A 17218-nucleotide genomic window follows, 5' to 3' on the forward strand; every position below is an offset into this window, starting at 1 on the left:
TGTATTTGAGAAAAACATTTGTGTCATAATGATATTTCCCCCCATTTTAAATTCTTATTCTCCAGTGAAAGGTTAGATTTATGTGAATTTTTTTAATAAAAGATCAAAATGATTAGCAATGCAGATTTATTTTCACAGCCTTCTTTGATCATATTTACCAAGGGTGCCAATAATTCTGACCACGACTGTAGATAGAATACAAAAAGATTAGAAAAGCTAGTGTAATTATTATTAATTATTAGTGTTAGTTTTTTTTTATAAATAGAATTAGAATAGAGAGTGCTAGAGCTAGAGGGTCAAAAAAAGATGGAAGAGATTTATATATAATTCTAATTCTAAATAGAATTATTGCAATCAACAATTCATCAAATACCATTAAATATATAGGCCCTATGTGTTCTTTGCGTATGGGATGATATTAGACTCTAAATGATTAATAGATGCACGCACAATTATCCATGTACTGCATACATTTTATACATGTATCTTACTAACCACAAACAAATGCCTTTCAATTTGAGTCTGTGGAATTCGGGATGAAATGATTGTGCAGCGATTTGTACAAATAAAGAGATGTTTGTGAATAAACATGTTCTGTTCTGCATTAATATATCATAAATTGCTAATGCAAAAAGGAATCTATGCATATGTGGATCAGGTGACACGCATGCATTAATTGATGTCTAGTTCGAGTCGATCTTGTTCGGTTCATTTGGATTTTGAGACTTTAACTCTGCAGACACCGGTTGAAAAGCATTTGTTTTAGTGTAGTGAGGCACATTTGCGATTTTTTCAAATCGTGTACACGTTAATGAATTGCACTGGGCCTTGTTCGTTGGTAGTTGTGTGTGTGTGGGACGTGAAATGCTGTAAACTGCGAAAATGAAGTCTCAAAATCCAAATGAACCGAACAAGATTGACTCGAACTAGACGTCAATTAATGCACGCGTGTCACCTGATCCACATATGCACAGATTCCTTTTTGCTTGAGCAATTTATGATATATTAATGCAGAACAAAACATTTTTATTCACAAACATGTCTGTATTTGTACAAATCGCTGCACAATCATTTAATCCCGAATTCCACAGACTCAAATTGAAAGACATTTGTTTGTGGTTAGTAAGATACATGTATAAAATGTATGCAGTACATGGATAATTGTACGTGCATCTATTAATCATTTAGAGTCTAATATCATCCCATATTTGCGGGGCTTGTTTTGTTTTATGGATGGCTTGTCTAAAAACACCAATAAGACAATATTACCTACTACTCTTCCTTTTAATTACACAAATATTTCATTAAAAATGTCTACAAATGTATAAAGCGGATCCGAGATCAGATAAAAACCATAGCCTACTGGTTCAATTGTTCTCATTCATGGGTTCACAGAGATCGCCCCCGAACGGCAAACCATTGAACTTTCGAAACATTTCAGAGCGCTCATTGCTGAAATCACGTGATTTTGACAGTCTGATACGGGCTCCGAGCCATTGGTTCGAAACAAATGATTCTTAAAAGAATCGAATCTTTAAGTGATTCGAAAGCACCCATCGATTGAAACGGTTCATTGAAATGAGCTACTGGGAAGAACCGATTCGCAGAAATGAGTCGGTGGCTTTTTCGTCGCTACAGTGTTACTTACATCCATCATAGTCCTCCAGCCACTGGTTTTGCCGCTCAATAGAGGCTCAGGGAGAGCCAAACCTGCATTATTAATGCACACGTCAACTCCCTGATGTTGAACTTTGATCCAGGAGAACATGGATAACATGTCGTCCTCTACAGACAGATCACATTTATATGGGATCAGAGTGCCGCTGAATCCACTACTGACACATTCAGCAGCCAGTTTCTGCAAGACAAAAGAACACACGATTCTTCAGCCGGTGCCTAAACATGTACTTCTCGCGAGTGTATGCTATAAAGCGTATGCTAACGGTGCATTAACTGTTACCTCTATTTGCTCCACATTTCTGGCACAGCCGACCACCTTCATGCCATGCTGGACAAGAGACTTTGCGATTGCAGCTCCGATTCCCACTGAAGCTCCAGTGACAAGAGCAACCCTGCCTTTCCAGCGATCCATGTTGCTTGTTACTCTCTCACGAAGAGCTTCTTCTTCTTCTTCTTCTTCTGTTTATTGGCGGTTGGCAGACTAGCTTATTAGTGCATTACCGCCACCATCTGAACTGGAGTGTGGAGCATCGATGCATGTATATGTATCACATATGAATGTATATCATACTCACGAAGATCAGGTCCTGGACAGCTGATTGTAGTCACAGTGATCAGGGTTGCCAGGTCCAGCAAAGCTTTTCAGCCCAAAGGTGTTTTAACACCTGCTCACACCGCCCGAACACACCCTCGTACACTACACGTTCAGCATTGGTTTTATCTGATTTGAGTGATTTTAGCTAGGCTTAATTACCTTTTTTATTATTTTATTAGATTTATTTTATTTGGTACGTAATTTGATAATCTCCTTTTAATTTGTGTTTTTCATTCTCTTTAAATTAATTTGAATTAAACATGCAACATGCATGTTTTGGATGAGTATAAAATTAATAAAAATTTTGATACTAAGAGGTAGGCTACAGGTGGTATGTGTTTATGCTTATGAATAAATGAATTAATTAGTATGCTTATCCCAGTCTTTTTGATATTGTCTGCCACTCAAAATAAAGTTTTTTTTTTTTCTTTGAATTTAAAATTCTAAAAGTTGCCATTTCCTTCCTTGCCAGGTATTCAGTACCAATAACAAATCACCCAACTTGGAACATCAATGAATAATCTGTCTTCTGAGAATCTGGCCAATGAGAACACACTTCCTTTTTATTCCATACAGCTCTTAACAGGTGCAATAAATACTAAAAAGTGTTCAGCCTGGTAGCTCCAGCAACCCTGCCTTTCCAGCGATCCATGATGCTTGTTACTCTCTCACGAAGAGCTTCTTCTTCTTCTTCTTCTGTTTATTGGCGGTTGGCAGACTAGCTTATTAGTGCATTACCGCCACCATCTGAACTGGAGTGTGGAGCATCGATGCATGTATATGTATCACATATGAATGTATATCATACTCACGAAGATCAGGTCCTGGACAGCTGATTGTAGTCACAGTGATCAGGGTTGCCAGATCCAGCAAAGCTTTTCAGCCCAAAGGTGTTTTAACACCTGCTCACACCGCCCGAACACACCCTCGTACACTACACGTTCAGCATTGCTTTTATCTGATTTGAGTGATTTTAGCTAGGCTTAATTACCTTTTTTATTATTTTATTAGATTTATTTTATTTGGTACGTAATTTGATAATCTCCTTTTAATTTGTGTTTTTCATTCTCTTTAAATTAATTTGAATTAAACATGCAACATGCATGTTTTGGATGAGTATAAAATTAATAAAAATTTTGATACTAAGAGGTAGGCTACAGGTGGTATGTGTTTATGCTTATGAATAAATGAATTAATTAGTATGCTTATCCCAGTCTTTTTGATATTGTCTGCCACTCAAAATAAAGTTGTTTTTTTTTCTTTGAATTTAAAATTCTAAAAGTTGCCATTTCCTTCCTTGCCAGGTATTCAGTACCAATAACAAATCACCCAACTTGGAACATCAATGAATAATCTGTCTTCTGAGAATCTGGCCAATGAGAACACACTTCCTTTTTATTCCATACAGCTCTTAACAGGTGCAATAAATACTAAAAAGTGTTCAGCCTGTGAAATTTTCACAGGGTTAGTTATATATTATACACTGAAACACTAAAAATGCTGGGTTAAAAATAACTCAGATTGGGTTATTTTGGCAACCTTTCGCTGGCTTGTTTTTAACCCAACTAGTTGGGTTAAATGATTGACCCAGCATGCTGGCTTGTTTTAATTAACTCAACTATTGATTGAAAATTACTATTGCTGGCTTAAAATGAACCAAAAATAGGTCAGAAATTAAAAATCACACAGAATTACTAGAGGCAACAGTAATAATCAATTAGTGAACATTTATTAAGAGAAAACACCTAAAAGTCATTGTATGACCATGCGTTTGTTTGGTTTTTATTGCTTATATTTTGGCTGAACATTTACCAATACAGAAAAACAAGAATACAGCAATTATAATCATAAAAAAACCCAAGACCAGTTTTAAAGTTTTTAAGTCTTAAGTATTCTCATCACATGTGCAGCCATGTTCTCTATGTCCTCTATAATATGCTGTATAATGTTAAACAGTGTCCTTTTGCGCTTGCTAATTTATACTTTCCACAAAAAGAGCGTTCTACATTCTTATAACAGGGACTATTGTGCAGTAACGTTTGCATGCAAAATTTGGGACACAGAATACAGCAATTATAATCATAACAAAACCCAAGACCAGTTTTAAAGTTTTTAAGTCTTAAGTATTCTCATCACATGTGCAGCCATGTTCTTTATGTCCTCTATAATATGCTGTATAATGTTAAACAGTGTCCTTTTGCGCTTGCTAATTTATACTTTCCACAAAAAGAGCGTTCTACATTCTTATAACAGGGACTATTGTGCAGTAACGTTTGCATGCAAAATTTGGGACACAGTTAAATATATATATATATATATTTTTTTTACAACAGTTAATATAAGTTCAATAGATATCAAAATTATGATTTTTGTATAATTAATTTTCAGCTAGATAAATTCCAGAAGACCTCAAGCGTGGGATGTGAAGAGGGTGCATATGTTTGACTACCTGCCTTACATACTAGATAATTTTATGTTAGATATACATGTTGAAGCCACACATGGCTGAATGACAATAAAGTTTGATTCGCCATGAATTATTTGATGAATGATAAATATCTTGCTTCCGAGTAAAACCTCAACATAAATCAGACAGTGAGAACACAGAGGGATGTGAAAATTGAGCTGACAAATAAGGCAGTGCTAACACAAAAAACATAACTCCTAGAATAATACACTTCACGTCCGTACCGCAGCTGAACGGGGCGGTGTGTATTTACCATGGCAGTCCCGTCAGAAAACGTCAGGTTTGAAAACGCAGAAAGCTGCAAGACAAACAAAAGACGGCTATATGGTATTCTTTCATTCTTATGATGTGTTAAAGATTCACTTGTTTATACATACAGCAAATTACCTGTTCTTTGCTGAGCGGAATCGCTTTCTCAAATATTGTCCAGACCACAGCTTCAGAGCAGCCTGGTGTGGTGAGGGACCCCTGGTAGCGGAAGTACCTCTCCAATTCATTATGGGGGAGAATGAGCATGTCTAATGATACAGCTGACAGTGTTACATTGGTGCCTAAAAAAGATGTTTTACAAGTTGTCAACAAGTTCCCGTTCTTTGTTCTAAATATAGCCTGTCTGAATAATAATAGATTATCAAACAAGTTCCTCCCATATTAGATATATCGCAACCTTGAGTGACTATAGCACTGCTGTAAACCAAACAAGAAGCAATAAAAACATATTTATCAAGTTTCGAATGGTACATAAAATAACCTTACCAGGATGTGCAATATTTTTCAGAGAATTTATGATGCCATCATATTTTTTATTGGCACTTGGTGATTCCTGTAAAATAAGATGCATGTGATAAAACACTGTTGTATTAGCTGTTAGTAGCAAACATTTAACAAGGCATCTGTTGGTTTACCTCATAAAAAAGTCCAAGGACAGCAACTCCTGAAGGGTCATCAATGGCCTGTTCCACAGAGTTGTAATTTTCTTTAATATGTACAATGTGAAGCTGTTAAGGATAAAAAAAAAATGCATGCTTAGTTTCTTATCGATTCACAAATAAGTAGGAATAAAGCCTGTCTGTTCACCTTATTTTGCAATGCGGAAATTTTCTGTGAATGTGCGAGACTTCTGATTCATTAGCCACTATTGGTTGATAATTAAAGTGCAGTAAACTGTAAAACTATTTGCACTAGTATAAACCAGAGTGTTTATATATAATACGTTAATAAAATAAAAATAAAAATGATAACAAATAGCACTTTGCAATATCACGCAGCATGACGGATTGTTTTTGTACAGCTAAAATAACTGGAAATGGATGATACTGGAAGCCACACAACTTCATTCAACTTACAAATGGACGTCCCTGTTCTTACATTAAAAATAAGATGGATTTCTCAATAGTTACCTCCATAGGGTATTTCTCTCCATCTATAGTATGTTCTGATCCAGGTCCACCATTCTTGCCCCAGTGCAGATGAAGCTGCTGAGCTTTGTAATTGGCTCCTAAATTGGCCCCACTAATTGCTGCTCTGTCTGGCAGATTAACTTGCACTACAGATGATAAAATATATGGCAAAAGTTGTTTATAAAGTGAAATGAATATACAGTTGCCAATAATGGGTAAAGGATATTCACCATGAAAATGTAGGCTATACTTAAGAGTAACTTACCAGTGTGTCCATTGTTTGTAATGAGAGTATCGATTGTCTCTTGGTAGCCTGTAAACTGCACTGGGGTCAGACGACTGTCAAAGACAACTTTCTTTGTTACAATGTTAATAGGTGACTGTTTTGTATTTCCACAGTCTGCGGCTACTATTGCCCAATCATCCGGTCCTATACAAAAAGTCATGTTATGTTAATATAAATCATACACATATGTTCAAAAGTTTGAATGATTTGATGTCTTTGAAAGAAGTCTATTTTGCTCATCAAGGATGCATTTCATTGATCGAAAGTACAGTAAAAGCTGAAATATTGAGTTTTACTCAATTTAAAATAACTGTTTTTAAAATGGCATTTTTTTTCCTGTGATGACAAAGCTGAATTTTCAGCATCATGAAAATTCCTTCAGAAAATCATTCTAAGATGCTGATTTGCTGCTCAATAAACATTTCCTATGATCAACGTTGAAAACAGTTGTGCTGATTAATACAAATTATTTGATTAATAAAAAGTTCAAAGAGACTTCGCTGTCAATTTTTGAGCAATTTAATGCATCCTTTTTTAATAAAAGTGTTTTTTGTTTTTTTTCAAAATAATAAAAATATAAATAAATATCACTGACCCCAAACGTTTGAAAAATACTGTATTTTTTTCTAATAATTTTATATAAAACATTGAACAAGGCACAATGCTCACCTACACATCTTACTTCGGACTGATTGTTGCAAGTTACTTGAGATTGATAGCACCAATCTGAAAGGAAACCAAGTTGACTTATTGCAAACTAATGTATATGTAATATATCGATAATGAAATATATTCACATTTAATTAATTACATGAATACAGACAATGACCAGTGTATGCTGTCTATGTTCAGGCTAAAAAGATTTGAACTGGACCTCTAAAACCTTCAAAGGTGTTTAATTCCATGTTTTAAATCTGAAGTTGTTCAAAAATCAACAACTCTTGTTCTCAGATTCTAATAAAGCTTGATGCACTTCGTAAACTTATAATTCTTGCAAGCCTTCCAATATATACAGTGAAAAACTTCACTAAAATTGATGGACTAACCTAAATTCAGCAGCATCATGTTTAACAGTAAATCTGTTTTTATGATAAATAAGATGACATATACACCATTTAACCTGCTTACCTGCACTTGAAGCAAACCTGCATAAAATGGCAAGTACAGAAAAACAGAGCACATTCATCCTTAATATTTGAATAGAAAAAAATCCACCTGAATGATCAATCCAGCTAAACAACAGGGGAATGTATTTTACGATAGGATACTTTGGAGGTGCATTTTATAAGAGCACAATGACCCTCCCTTTCACATTTTACAACACAAACTCTAGAGACCATAAAACTCATTTGTATTAGGATGGATCATATTCTTACTTATGAGTAATTCAGTGTATCCAATATACTCTAATCTAGTCATGATGACAAAAATGTTCTCCACCCATGAAAAACTTTCACTTGGTTTCAGATAACACATGATAAACCACTTATTATCAGTTATCACTAACTAATGAATAATGTAGTTGCATAGGCCCATCTTTGGAGCAGTAAGCAAACATGACAACAGTAAAATGAAGCTACATTCCATTACTGTTGTATGTATTAATAAAGGTTTTGATACATGGATATACAGCATAACGTAACATAAATACACCTGTGGTGTTTGAATAGAATGTAAGCCAGATCACCAGTTACAGTCTCTGATCTGAACTAGTTAAGCCATCTAGTGGTGACTCTGAGACAGAATATATGGGATCATACAGCATTTAGACCTTTTTTCCCCCCTGAATTGCAGCACTACTTAAAATGCTGACTTGCCCGACATTTCTAAATTGCCTAAAATGTCCAGGTTTTGGCTTTGTTTTGTTTTTTCATAGTGACGTGATCTACAGTCCTCATACAGTATGTACGCGTATTAGCATTGGTTTGACCGTCCTCTGTAGATCCCACCTTCTCGCAGGCCACGATTGGTCGATTATGTACAATACCTGCACGCACAGTCATTACCATCACCAAGTATGAAGAAATGGCCTTCCATACAAAACCGGACATTTTAGGCAATTTAGAAATCCCCGTCAGGGCATGTACGTGGAAAAGATGGTGACCTTACTTAAAAATACAGTAAAATGATAGCGGTGTAAAAGTTTATCATAATTTATGATAACTTTAATGACAATTTATTGATTAATGTTGATGTTGATTGTATTTAAAATGTCTGAAATAATTAATTGAATCTTTATAAATTAAAAAAAATAAATATATAAATGTTGGATTTGTGTATTAAATGTAGCAATAATGAAGGCATTTAGCTCGTCTTACAAACTAAAGGCAAAGATGGTAATTGAATTAACCCTAATCTAAACCTGTCTGGATAATACCCATCTTTTCAAGTAGTTAGTTAAAAGATGCTATCTATACCATGGCATTTATTTCAGGACTTAATCTGGTTTTGAACAGAAATAGGCATATAAAGGATGTCCAGGCTCAACCCCTACTGCTTGAACAGTGAGAATACACTTTATAGACGCAGTTTTTAGTACCGAAACAGTTGTAAAACATTATCAAGTTCATGGAGCTGATAAAGGATCCATTGGTCTCAGTGAATTGCTCAGTGAGTGATTTGTGTGTCTGAGAAAAGGGAGGCAAACAACGTCCTCTAGATTTGACCTTATAGATGCAAACTTCAGCTTTCATAATCTCTGATGCTCGTGTTTCACACACATGCTGGATATGCAAGCTGCTTTTTACTATGTTTGAATAAGTTTTATGTCGATTTTATTGTTTTACCCTTGGCGCAGACACAAATGTGCGATCATAAAATATTATATAATTTAATAGTAAAAAAAAAAAAGAATTATTATATATAAAAAAAAAAAATCCTAAACAATAAGTGAAATAATGGCAAACCATTTGTAAAATGTATTATATATTCCACCAACAAATATACTATAAGTTAGTATGTTTGTTTACCAAGACGACAAACATGTCAGTGATGAGTTACAGAATATTTAGAATATGTGATGTGTGAGGGGAAAAGAAAAAAAATCCATTTTTATTGTGCATCATAATTGTGTGTATTTTGAATATATAAATTGCTAGCCATGAAATTAGCAAGAAGGAAAAAGGCCATTTTGTTCCAAAAATGTTCAAAAAATGTTTCCATAATAGTCTTTGCTTCCAATTAAACATAATACTATTAAACATAATACATTAAATGAGATCAACTGGAATTGACACAGTGGAAATGATCATGACTTAAAAATAATATAAAATAAAGACAGAATACTCCTGTGGTTCATATATACACACTGTTGGACATTATTATTAGACAAATTAAATAAACTAGTGGAAATGAGAAAAGTATGTTTTAAGAATGTTTACTTTCACCAGAGCCAAAACTGCCCATATAATAATCACCCAGGTGCATATAATGGGATGTCTGTAAATGGGATGGGTTTTTTTTGTACAACACTATCATTGTACATCACAGAGAAGTATCTGCACATCCCCCACTTCCTTCTGTGCGTGTCAAACGAGAGTTTGAGGTTTGGGTTGTCTAGACAACCAAGTCTCGTGTACATCATGTTCAGAGAAATAAAAGAGCGGCCTCCTGTTTATCAAACTACCAAATACTCAGGGGAGACTGGGACAAAAGTGTTTAAATTCAAGCATCTGAGGAAAATGACACCGAAGGAAGAGTGTCTGATATTACATTTTCATTTGATAATCTCATAATATGTTTAATCCCGTATGCATATAATATTTCAAAAGATCTACAACTGTTTTACTTATCAGCATCTCACTGTAAAACAATGCAAAATTAGCCATGATTTTAAATTCAACTCATATGACATTTATATGACACAATACCACACCCTCATAAGTATATGTAATATGCTGATGAAACAGTGTGGTTTTGCACAACATAGCAACCACCCCTCCCCCCCAGGAAAGAGCTCTACAAGTGCCGCAAGCCAGATAATGCTTCAAACATTCAAGTTATTATGAAACTATTCATAAAAACACACACAAAACAAGTGTAACATCTTCCACCGGTGATATTTGCTCACAGACCAACACCGCTGTTATTTAAACTGATGGAATATGATGTTTTTAAAGCCACACCATCAGATGCGGAAGCCTGATGCAATCTGATCACATGTTTAGTAGACTTCCTCTTTAATTCTTTGTGTGATTTTTATGTATGCTAAAGACCAAGGGGTTTTTCTCTCATTTCTGATCTGTCTTTTATCAGTTAAAATGCCCTTAAAAGGAATTGATTTGAGTCCATCTTTGAACGAAACTAGTCCAATAGGCGTGCATCCGTGCTTCTTTAAGACAGCGACTGCAGGGCCTCTTCCTGTGGTTTGCACCATGTGGCCTAAAAAGTGTTAAAAGGCGACAACTTCTTTCTCTTTTCGCTGTTGTTTCCGGGATCAAGCGGGCAGAGAACTGGTAAGTCACTGCTCTTCGGTTTAACCTAAAATGTTAGATAAATATGACTACATTTCTGTTTTCAGCTACTAGTAAAGGATGGTAAACTGCTTGATGTAATGTAAATATAATGAGGTGAATATGCTAAAACTTAATGATAGAAAATAATGTTTAAAAAAGTGAATGAACTAGTAGTTACAATACCAAAATGTAATAGTCAATTCCAATGGTTCACGCTGAATCCATTTCACATAGCTACATTTTTTATACAAAGCGGCAAAACTGGAGGTATTATACATTGTTCAATTTTTTATTAAAACATCAATTCTTTTTTTTAAACTAGTAGTTACTAAACCAAAATGTAATAGTCAATTCCAATGGTTCACGCTGAATCCATTTCACATAGCTACATTTTTTATACAAAGCGGCAAAACTGGAGGTATTATACATTGTTTTATTTTAAATGAGTTAATTACACATGTAATATTTCCTTTTCACCTACAGAACAGGCAATAAAAATGACTCTAAACTTCCTGGTGGTTTACAGACACTCGCTATGAACAACTGAAGCTGATGCAGCTGAACATCCAACCATACTAAAACATGATCTGGCTTATTTTATTACATCATTTTGATCTAATTCTCATTTCAGGTTTAACAAATAGTTGTAAAACGAACATTTGGAGCACAGGGAGATAAGAGGAAGCGTGCAAAGAAACAATTGGAGCGCGAAGAGAAGAGGCGGGAACATCAGAGGTACAGTGCAGTCACTCATAAAGTAGACAGCACTACTAAAGGTCTCTACACAGTGTAGTGTTTCCTACTTTATGGATGAGTGTACTGTTGGCTGCGATGGATGATCTTATGGAGAACCAAAGATGCTGAATCTGAATGTCTTGTGAATTACGTATTAATAACGATTGTGTTCCATGACTAATTGTAATGCAGTAATGTTTTTTGAATGCATTCGTCTTTATATTTGCATGTTAACTTGTATCAAACAACTCTGAATTCATTAAACAGTAATAAAATGAACTGCGTAACTGTGTGCGAAACCTATAGTGCAGTTGTTAAACTAACACCAGTGCAGTTGCTGTAAACAGGAAGGACATTACAAAATAGCTCAAATCATATAAAGACATCAGCAGTGAAAAGAAGACGCATAAAGTATAAAAACACAATTATTAAGTTATCATTATCTTTTAAGGCTAAAATGCACTAGCTGCTTCCAAAAGCTCTTGTATTAATCAGAAATCAATTTCCTTTTACATATTTAATTAATGCTAAGCACAGTGCGAAGAGGAAAGGTCAAGTGCATTTAGAGACACACTACGCAATACGTCATTACAGGAAACAAGACACGTTATATGGTTTTTTAAAAAATGGAGCTGGAGCTGAATTCAGTAAAGTGGGTTATAATCACAGTCTGAGGTCACTCTCCTGTTCCTGATTTCTGATTACTCATTTCCTTCAGTCCCAAGGCAGTGGTTGCAAAACGTTTGATGGCACAAGACCTCGATAACCATGTAGATCTCCCTGGATCAATATAAAACAGTATAAAAGAATATAAAAGAATATAAAATATTCTTTAACTTATGACCTTTAAAAAACACATGCATGGTAAACAGAGTTATATTACTCACGTCATAAAATCCATCACTGTCCATTTCCCCCAAAACATAAATAATATCTCCTGCACGAAAGGGAAGCTCATCCTAAAGGAGAAAACAACAATAATAATTAAAAAAAAACATTGATTTCTATTTCATCTTTTAAAATTCTATATTTGTATAAGCACCTAGTTATCCATAAATCAGTACAGGATGTGAAGTCTATGTCCTGATTCTTATCTTTAAAGAAATATAACAAATGAATGAATGAATAAATAATAGATCAGACTTGTTATATTTATAAACTATTTTCATATTCATATTTCATTGTCTATGTGTACAGCCTTTCAAAAGGTCTATAATTGTTTTACTTTTTTCAGCATGTTACCATAAAGCAATGTAATATTATGTGATGTTATTATGTGAAAATGTTACATATTTTAAAATAAAGCATAATGATAATCAATATGTATACTAATTTCAATGTATTAATATTAAAATATCTAAAATATTACTTAAAACATTTTTTATTTAATTTGTAATAGTAAAACATAAAAATGTATAAATACTTTTATATTATAATATTTATAATATAATAAATTATTTCAAATGTTTACATTATATTATAATATCTGGTATGTTGTCAAATAAAAAAAAAGATTTTTTTAGGGGGTATTCACGGGTATAAACCTTGGGGTGGTTACCAGAGCGGTTGCTAGGGTACCCCAGGTGGTTGCTAAGGTGTTGCTCTGCGGTTGCTAGGGTACCTAGGGCAGTTGCTAGGGTGTTGCTATGCGGTTGCTAGGGTACCCGGGATGGTTGCTAGTGTGTTGCTATGTGGTTGCTAGGGTACCCGGGGCGGTTTCTAAAGTGTTGCTATGCGGTGACTAGGGTGTTGCTATGTGGCTGCTAGTGTACCCGGGGCATTTGCTAAGGTGTTGCTATGCGGTTGCTAAGGTATTCGGGGTGGTTGCTAGGGTGTTGCTATGTGGTTGCTAGGGTACAAGGGGTGGTTGCTAAGGTGTTGCTATGCGGTTGCTAGGGTACCTGGGGCGGTTGCTAAGGTGTTGCTATGCGGTTGATAAGGTATTCAGGGTGTTTTTTCATATTTATTGGAAAATGCAATCACCTCAATATCCATGTTTGGAGAACTTTCCCAAGGGTCATAATCAAAGATGGCCACCATCCTGTGGACCTTCACGCCATCCGACACACTAGAAGTTTCACTGGGTGCTAAAATTAAAAGTACAAAGCAGCCATGACTCAATCTCTAAATCCCTTAAATATATGGCTAGTTTTATCAAGTAAAACGAAAGAGAAAAATGTAAATACTTGCCTACGTAAGGCGTCTCCTCTGGTAAAAACCCCTGCTGGAACAGACGAAGTTTAAACTCTCCGTCTTCCACAGGAATCTCAGAAACCATGTTGCTCGGTACAAAACCAAAGCGGCCACCGGTCTCCCCGCTATAGAAGCCGTCAGCATCTTTATCTCCATATACCTACAAAAGAGCACATCTCGCTATCTCTGAGGCTCCCATCACAGCATGAGCTAAGTAGGACAGAAATGATCTGAAGATCACGCGTTTCATTTAGCAGGTTCATGTAAGATGCAAAAGTTCAGATTTACTATTGTGGGGTTCTGAATAATTGTGAATTAAGATATAAGAAGATACAATAGGTAAATAAATAAATAACCATCGTTACTTTAATGATCTGTCCTTGTTCAAAGGGCAGTTCCTCCTCCATTGTTTCAGGGTTTGGTGACATCACCGCAGGGTTGTATGAGAACAGAGCCACAAAGAGGCGCACGTTCGGGTCAAACATTTCCCTCTCGGATTCCCAGTTCTCTATATCTTTTAGTGTAGCAACCGTAAGACCATCTGGATATAGATAGACATCCAGCCCAACCATTCCAGTCTGCTTCTATGCCTGCAACTGTCCAACTGATGCCCCCTCAGTAGGCAGACAGGTGGTTAGCAAACACCCATATGCTCTCTATAGCTTTAGCATTAAGAGCTGTAGCCAAGCTAATCTGCCTCAGACTAATCCTCTTGGAACAAATTAATCAGTTTTACCTGAGACATCATCAACTACTAACCTGACACGTCAAATGGTTATCAAGTCCATTTTGTAAAGTCAGTCTACAAAACTCTTTAGTGAAAGAACAGATTTCACATCATGGACTTGAAGCACTGAGGAACTGGAATAACACTCTGCCAGTGCATTTGGCTCAGTCCTGCTGCGCACAGTCCTGCCGATTAGCTGAGCCATCCGTTCTGAACTGTGCCAAGTAGAGCTAGCTGTCAACCACATTATCATCAAGGAAGTAACCCTACAAGTCCCTTTCACCTTTTCAGGACAATCCTTTACAGTCAACAAAAGGTTTGCATGGGTCAACTTAAGGAAACCAAAAAACATTGTGGAGATATTGTATAAACCAAATACCACAGTCATGGGAGAGAACTTGACTCACGGTTCTGCTGTTGACTTCTCTTCTCTTCTCTTCTCTTCTCTTCTGGAATTTTCTATTTGTATTTGCCATATTCCTGACACTTCCATATTCTGACACTTGAAGTGTTCATACACTACCAGTCAAAAGTTTGGAATATTTATTTATTTACGTGTTCCTTCAGTGCGCGGACAATTTTGTTTTTTTTGGTTGATCAAACTTTTCTTGATTTACACACCTGAGAACGGACTGGTTATCTTTTTGGAGCACATACAATATCTTTTTTGTTTACATGTTGTTGAAAAAAAAAACTCTCTTATGCTTATTATTATTATTCTCGTATGCTTATGCTTATTAAGATTGCATTTATTTGATCAAAATATAATAAAACAGTAATATTGTGAAATATTATTACAATTTAAAATAACAGTTTTCTATTGTAATGTATTTTAGAATGTAATTTATTCCTGTGATGAAAATGCTGAATTTTCAGCAGCCAACAAAAACTGTTTTCAACATTGAGAATAAGAACCATTATTAGTAACTGAGCACCAATAATTATTGCTAATAATTGAGCACCAAATCGATGCCTGGAGTAATGGCAAAAAAAATCAGCTCTGTATTACATAAATAAATTACATTTTAATATATTAAAAATAGATCTTTGAAATTGTAATAATATTTCACAATATTACAATTGAAAAAAAATCAAATTAATGAAGCCTCGGTGAGCATAAGACACTTTTAAAAACATTAAAAAATCAATTACTCAGAAATGTATTAGTACTGTTTCCAAACTGAAGTGTATATGGCAGTTCCAAATGCTTATCAGTTATCTATGATACTTATTAAATATTTATAGAGAACAATGAAAAAGAATCAACATGATAAAAGGCATTTTAATGATGCATTCAACTTTGAGACAATTAGACCCAAGTCTCCCCCATATAAGGGATACAAATTGTACTTGTTTTGTAAAATGACTCATATGAAGATCCAAGTTGCTTGTCTGTTCCATCAGTCTGATATCTAGCACATCTATAACCTTTCTGAGCATGGACAAAACATGAGACACATTATTCTAAATATTACCATAATTGTGTCATCCCCTAAATCCTCCACTCCATACAGGAGGGTCGCTAGATATGGTAATAGGGGGTGACTCATTCTCCCATATTGCATTTGTTCTTAGAAGACCTCTGATGTGCCATCATCATCACTGCTGAGATGTGGCCTCTTGACTCCCATATAAGGACTATTACATCATGAGTGAGGCACCCATATGGCAAACCGTTTTAACATTTATTCTTTAAACATTTCCTATCTTACATTACTAGTTAGTAGTATATAGGCTACTGGTAGTTATACTAGTACATTTACTGTAAATTATTTAATAGTTCTAGTCTTAGACAAATACCTATTTATGCAAACTCATAATAGTATATATCTCAATTGTTACTAGTAGCATTTAGAGAAAAGTAACAACATAAAATTAAGATGACAAGACATTAATAAACGTCTAACACTCCAACTTAATTAATTAAGGACTCTACTCAGACTCAACAAGGTGTACTCGGACCCAACACTAGATGCATTTCTTATAATGTACATATGTTTTTGTAATATTCCACTAGTTACAATTACTGTTTTAACTGTCATATGCAATCGCTAGTCAAAATGGTACTTTACAGTTCTTTGTAGTTTGTTCTGTTATCTTATATAAATGTAAAGAAACAACTGGAATTCGCATTAATGTCTAATAAATACGTAATGGTTTCTTTTAAAAACAAGAAAAAATAGCATACACTCTAAAAAACACTGGGTTAAAAACAACCCAATTTGGGTTTTTATTAACCCAAGGGCTGGGTAAAGATAGGACAGAACCCATCTTGGGTTAAATTTACCCAGCAAATTGGGTTGTTTATTTAACCCAGCATAATGTGTTGATTTAACCCAGCTAATGGGTTTATTCATTTTTACTATATTACTAGCTTATTTTTTTTTACTTCATATAAATCATGTTTATAGATTAACTTAAATCCTCTAAACTTTTCTAAAATACTCCACACAACCACTAGTTTGCATGATAACTTCCTTTATTTTCCTTTATTTATCATTTACAGCATTGTTTATATCGTTTTTAATAGGCTATACATATTGCCTATATTTAAACTTGTTTAACAAGCATTAGAAGAAAAATTCAACATTAAACACAAGTAATTCATGTGTAATCGACCAGTCTCTGTTATTCTTTTTTCACCGTAACGGCGCTGGTTCTCGTGCCCGAGCTGGAGTCAT

The 17218-nt window shown here is 34.8% G+C and overlaps 3 protein-coding genes across 3 annotated transcripts in view; all 3 read right to left on the minus strand.

Annotated features, from left to right (window-relative positions):
- The window catches only part of LOC107752375 (dehydrogenase/reductase SDR family member 11-like), a 5665-nt gene extending 3328 nt beyond the window's left edge, over positions 1-2337 (minus strand). The window contains exons 1-3 of the mRNA XM_016568331.1: positions 2254-2337; positions 1961-2108; positions 1649-1858 (exon numbers count right to left, since the gene is read on the minus strand). Coding sequence (XP_016423817.1) covers positions 1649-1858; positions 1961-2092 — 342 coding nt within the window. The 5' untranslated portion in view covers positions 2093-2108; positions 2254-2337. The remainder of the gene's footprint in view (positions 1-1648; positions 1859-1960; positions 2109-2253) is intronic.
- A 2456-nt stretch (positions 2338-4793) lies between these two features.
- Positions 4794-8116, minus strand: LOC107752374 (carbonic anhydrase 4-like). The gene is made up of 8 exons (XM_016568329.1): positions 7557-8116; positions 7098-7154; positions 6408-6572; positions 6143-6288; positions 5648-5740; positions 5499-5565; positions 5130-5293; positions 4794-5040 (listed from the first exon to the last, which is right to left on the minus strand). The coding sequence occupies exons 1-8, from the start codon at positions 7612-7614 to the stop codon at positions 4864-4866; spliced, it is 927 nt and encodes a 308-aa protein (XP_016423815.1). The 5' UTR covers positions 7615-8116; the 3' UTR covers positions 4794-4863.
- A 3091-nt stretch (positions 8117-11207) lies between these two features.
- On the minus strand, positions 11208-14480 carry LOC107752380 (RIMS-binding protein 2-like). The gene is made up of 5 exons (XM_016568335.1): positions 14176-14480; positions 13808-13970; positions 13601-13704; positions 12505-12576; positions 11208-12397 (listed from the first exon to the last, which is right to left on the minus strand). The coding sequence occupies exons 1-5, from the start codon at positions 14380-14382 to the stop codon at positions 12332-12334; spliced, it is 612 nt and encodes a 203-aa protein (XP_016423821.1). The 5' UTR covers positions 14383-14480; the 3' UTR covers positions 11208-12331.
- Positions 14481-17218: the final 2738 nt, after the last annotated feature.

This window comes from Sinocyclocheilus rhinocerous, unplaced genomic scaffold (genome assembly GCF_001515625.1).
Source record: "Sinocyclocheilus rhinocerous isolate Xijiao unplaced genomic scaffold, SAMN03320098_v1.1 scaffold1613, whole genome shotgun sequence".
Lineage (NCBI taxonomy): Eukaryota > Metazoa > Chordata > Actinopteri > Cypriniformes > Cyprinidae > Sinocyclocheilus > Sinocyclocheilus rhinocerous.

Coding starts and splice junctions, on each gene's coding strand:
- LOC107752380 (XM_016568335.1), bottom strand. CDS start 14,382: ATGGTTGGGCTGGATGTCTATCTATATCCAGATGGTCTTACGGTTGCT. Junction 13,971..14,175: donor AACAAGGACAGATCATTAAA/GTAACGATGGTT, acceptor GCTCTTTTGTAG/GTATATGGAGATAAAGATGC. Junction 13,705..13,807: donor AGAGGAGACGCCTTACGTAG/GCAAGTATTTAC, acceptor TTTTAATTTTAG/CACCCAGTGAAACTTCTAGT.
- LOC107752374 (XM_016568329.1), bottom strand. CDS start 7,614: ATGAATGTGCTCTGTTTTTCTGTACTTGCCATTTTATGCAGGTTTGCT. Junction 6,573..7,097: donor GTCCGAAGTAAGATGTGTAG/GTGAGCATTGTG, acceptor CTTTTTGTATAG/GACCGGATGATTGGGCAATA. Junction 6,289..6,407: donor TACAAACAATGGACACACTG/GTAAGTTACTCT, acceptor TATCATCTGTAG/TGCAAGTTAATCTGCCAGAC.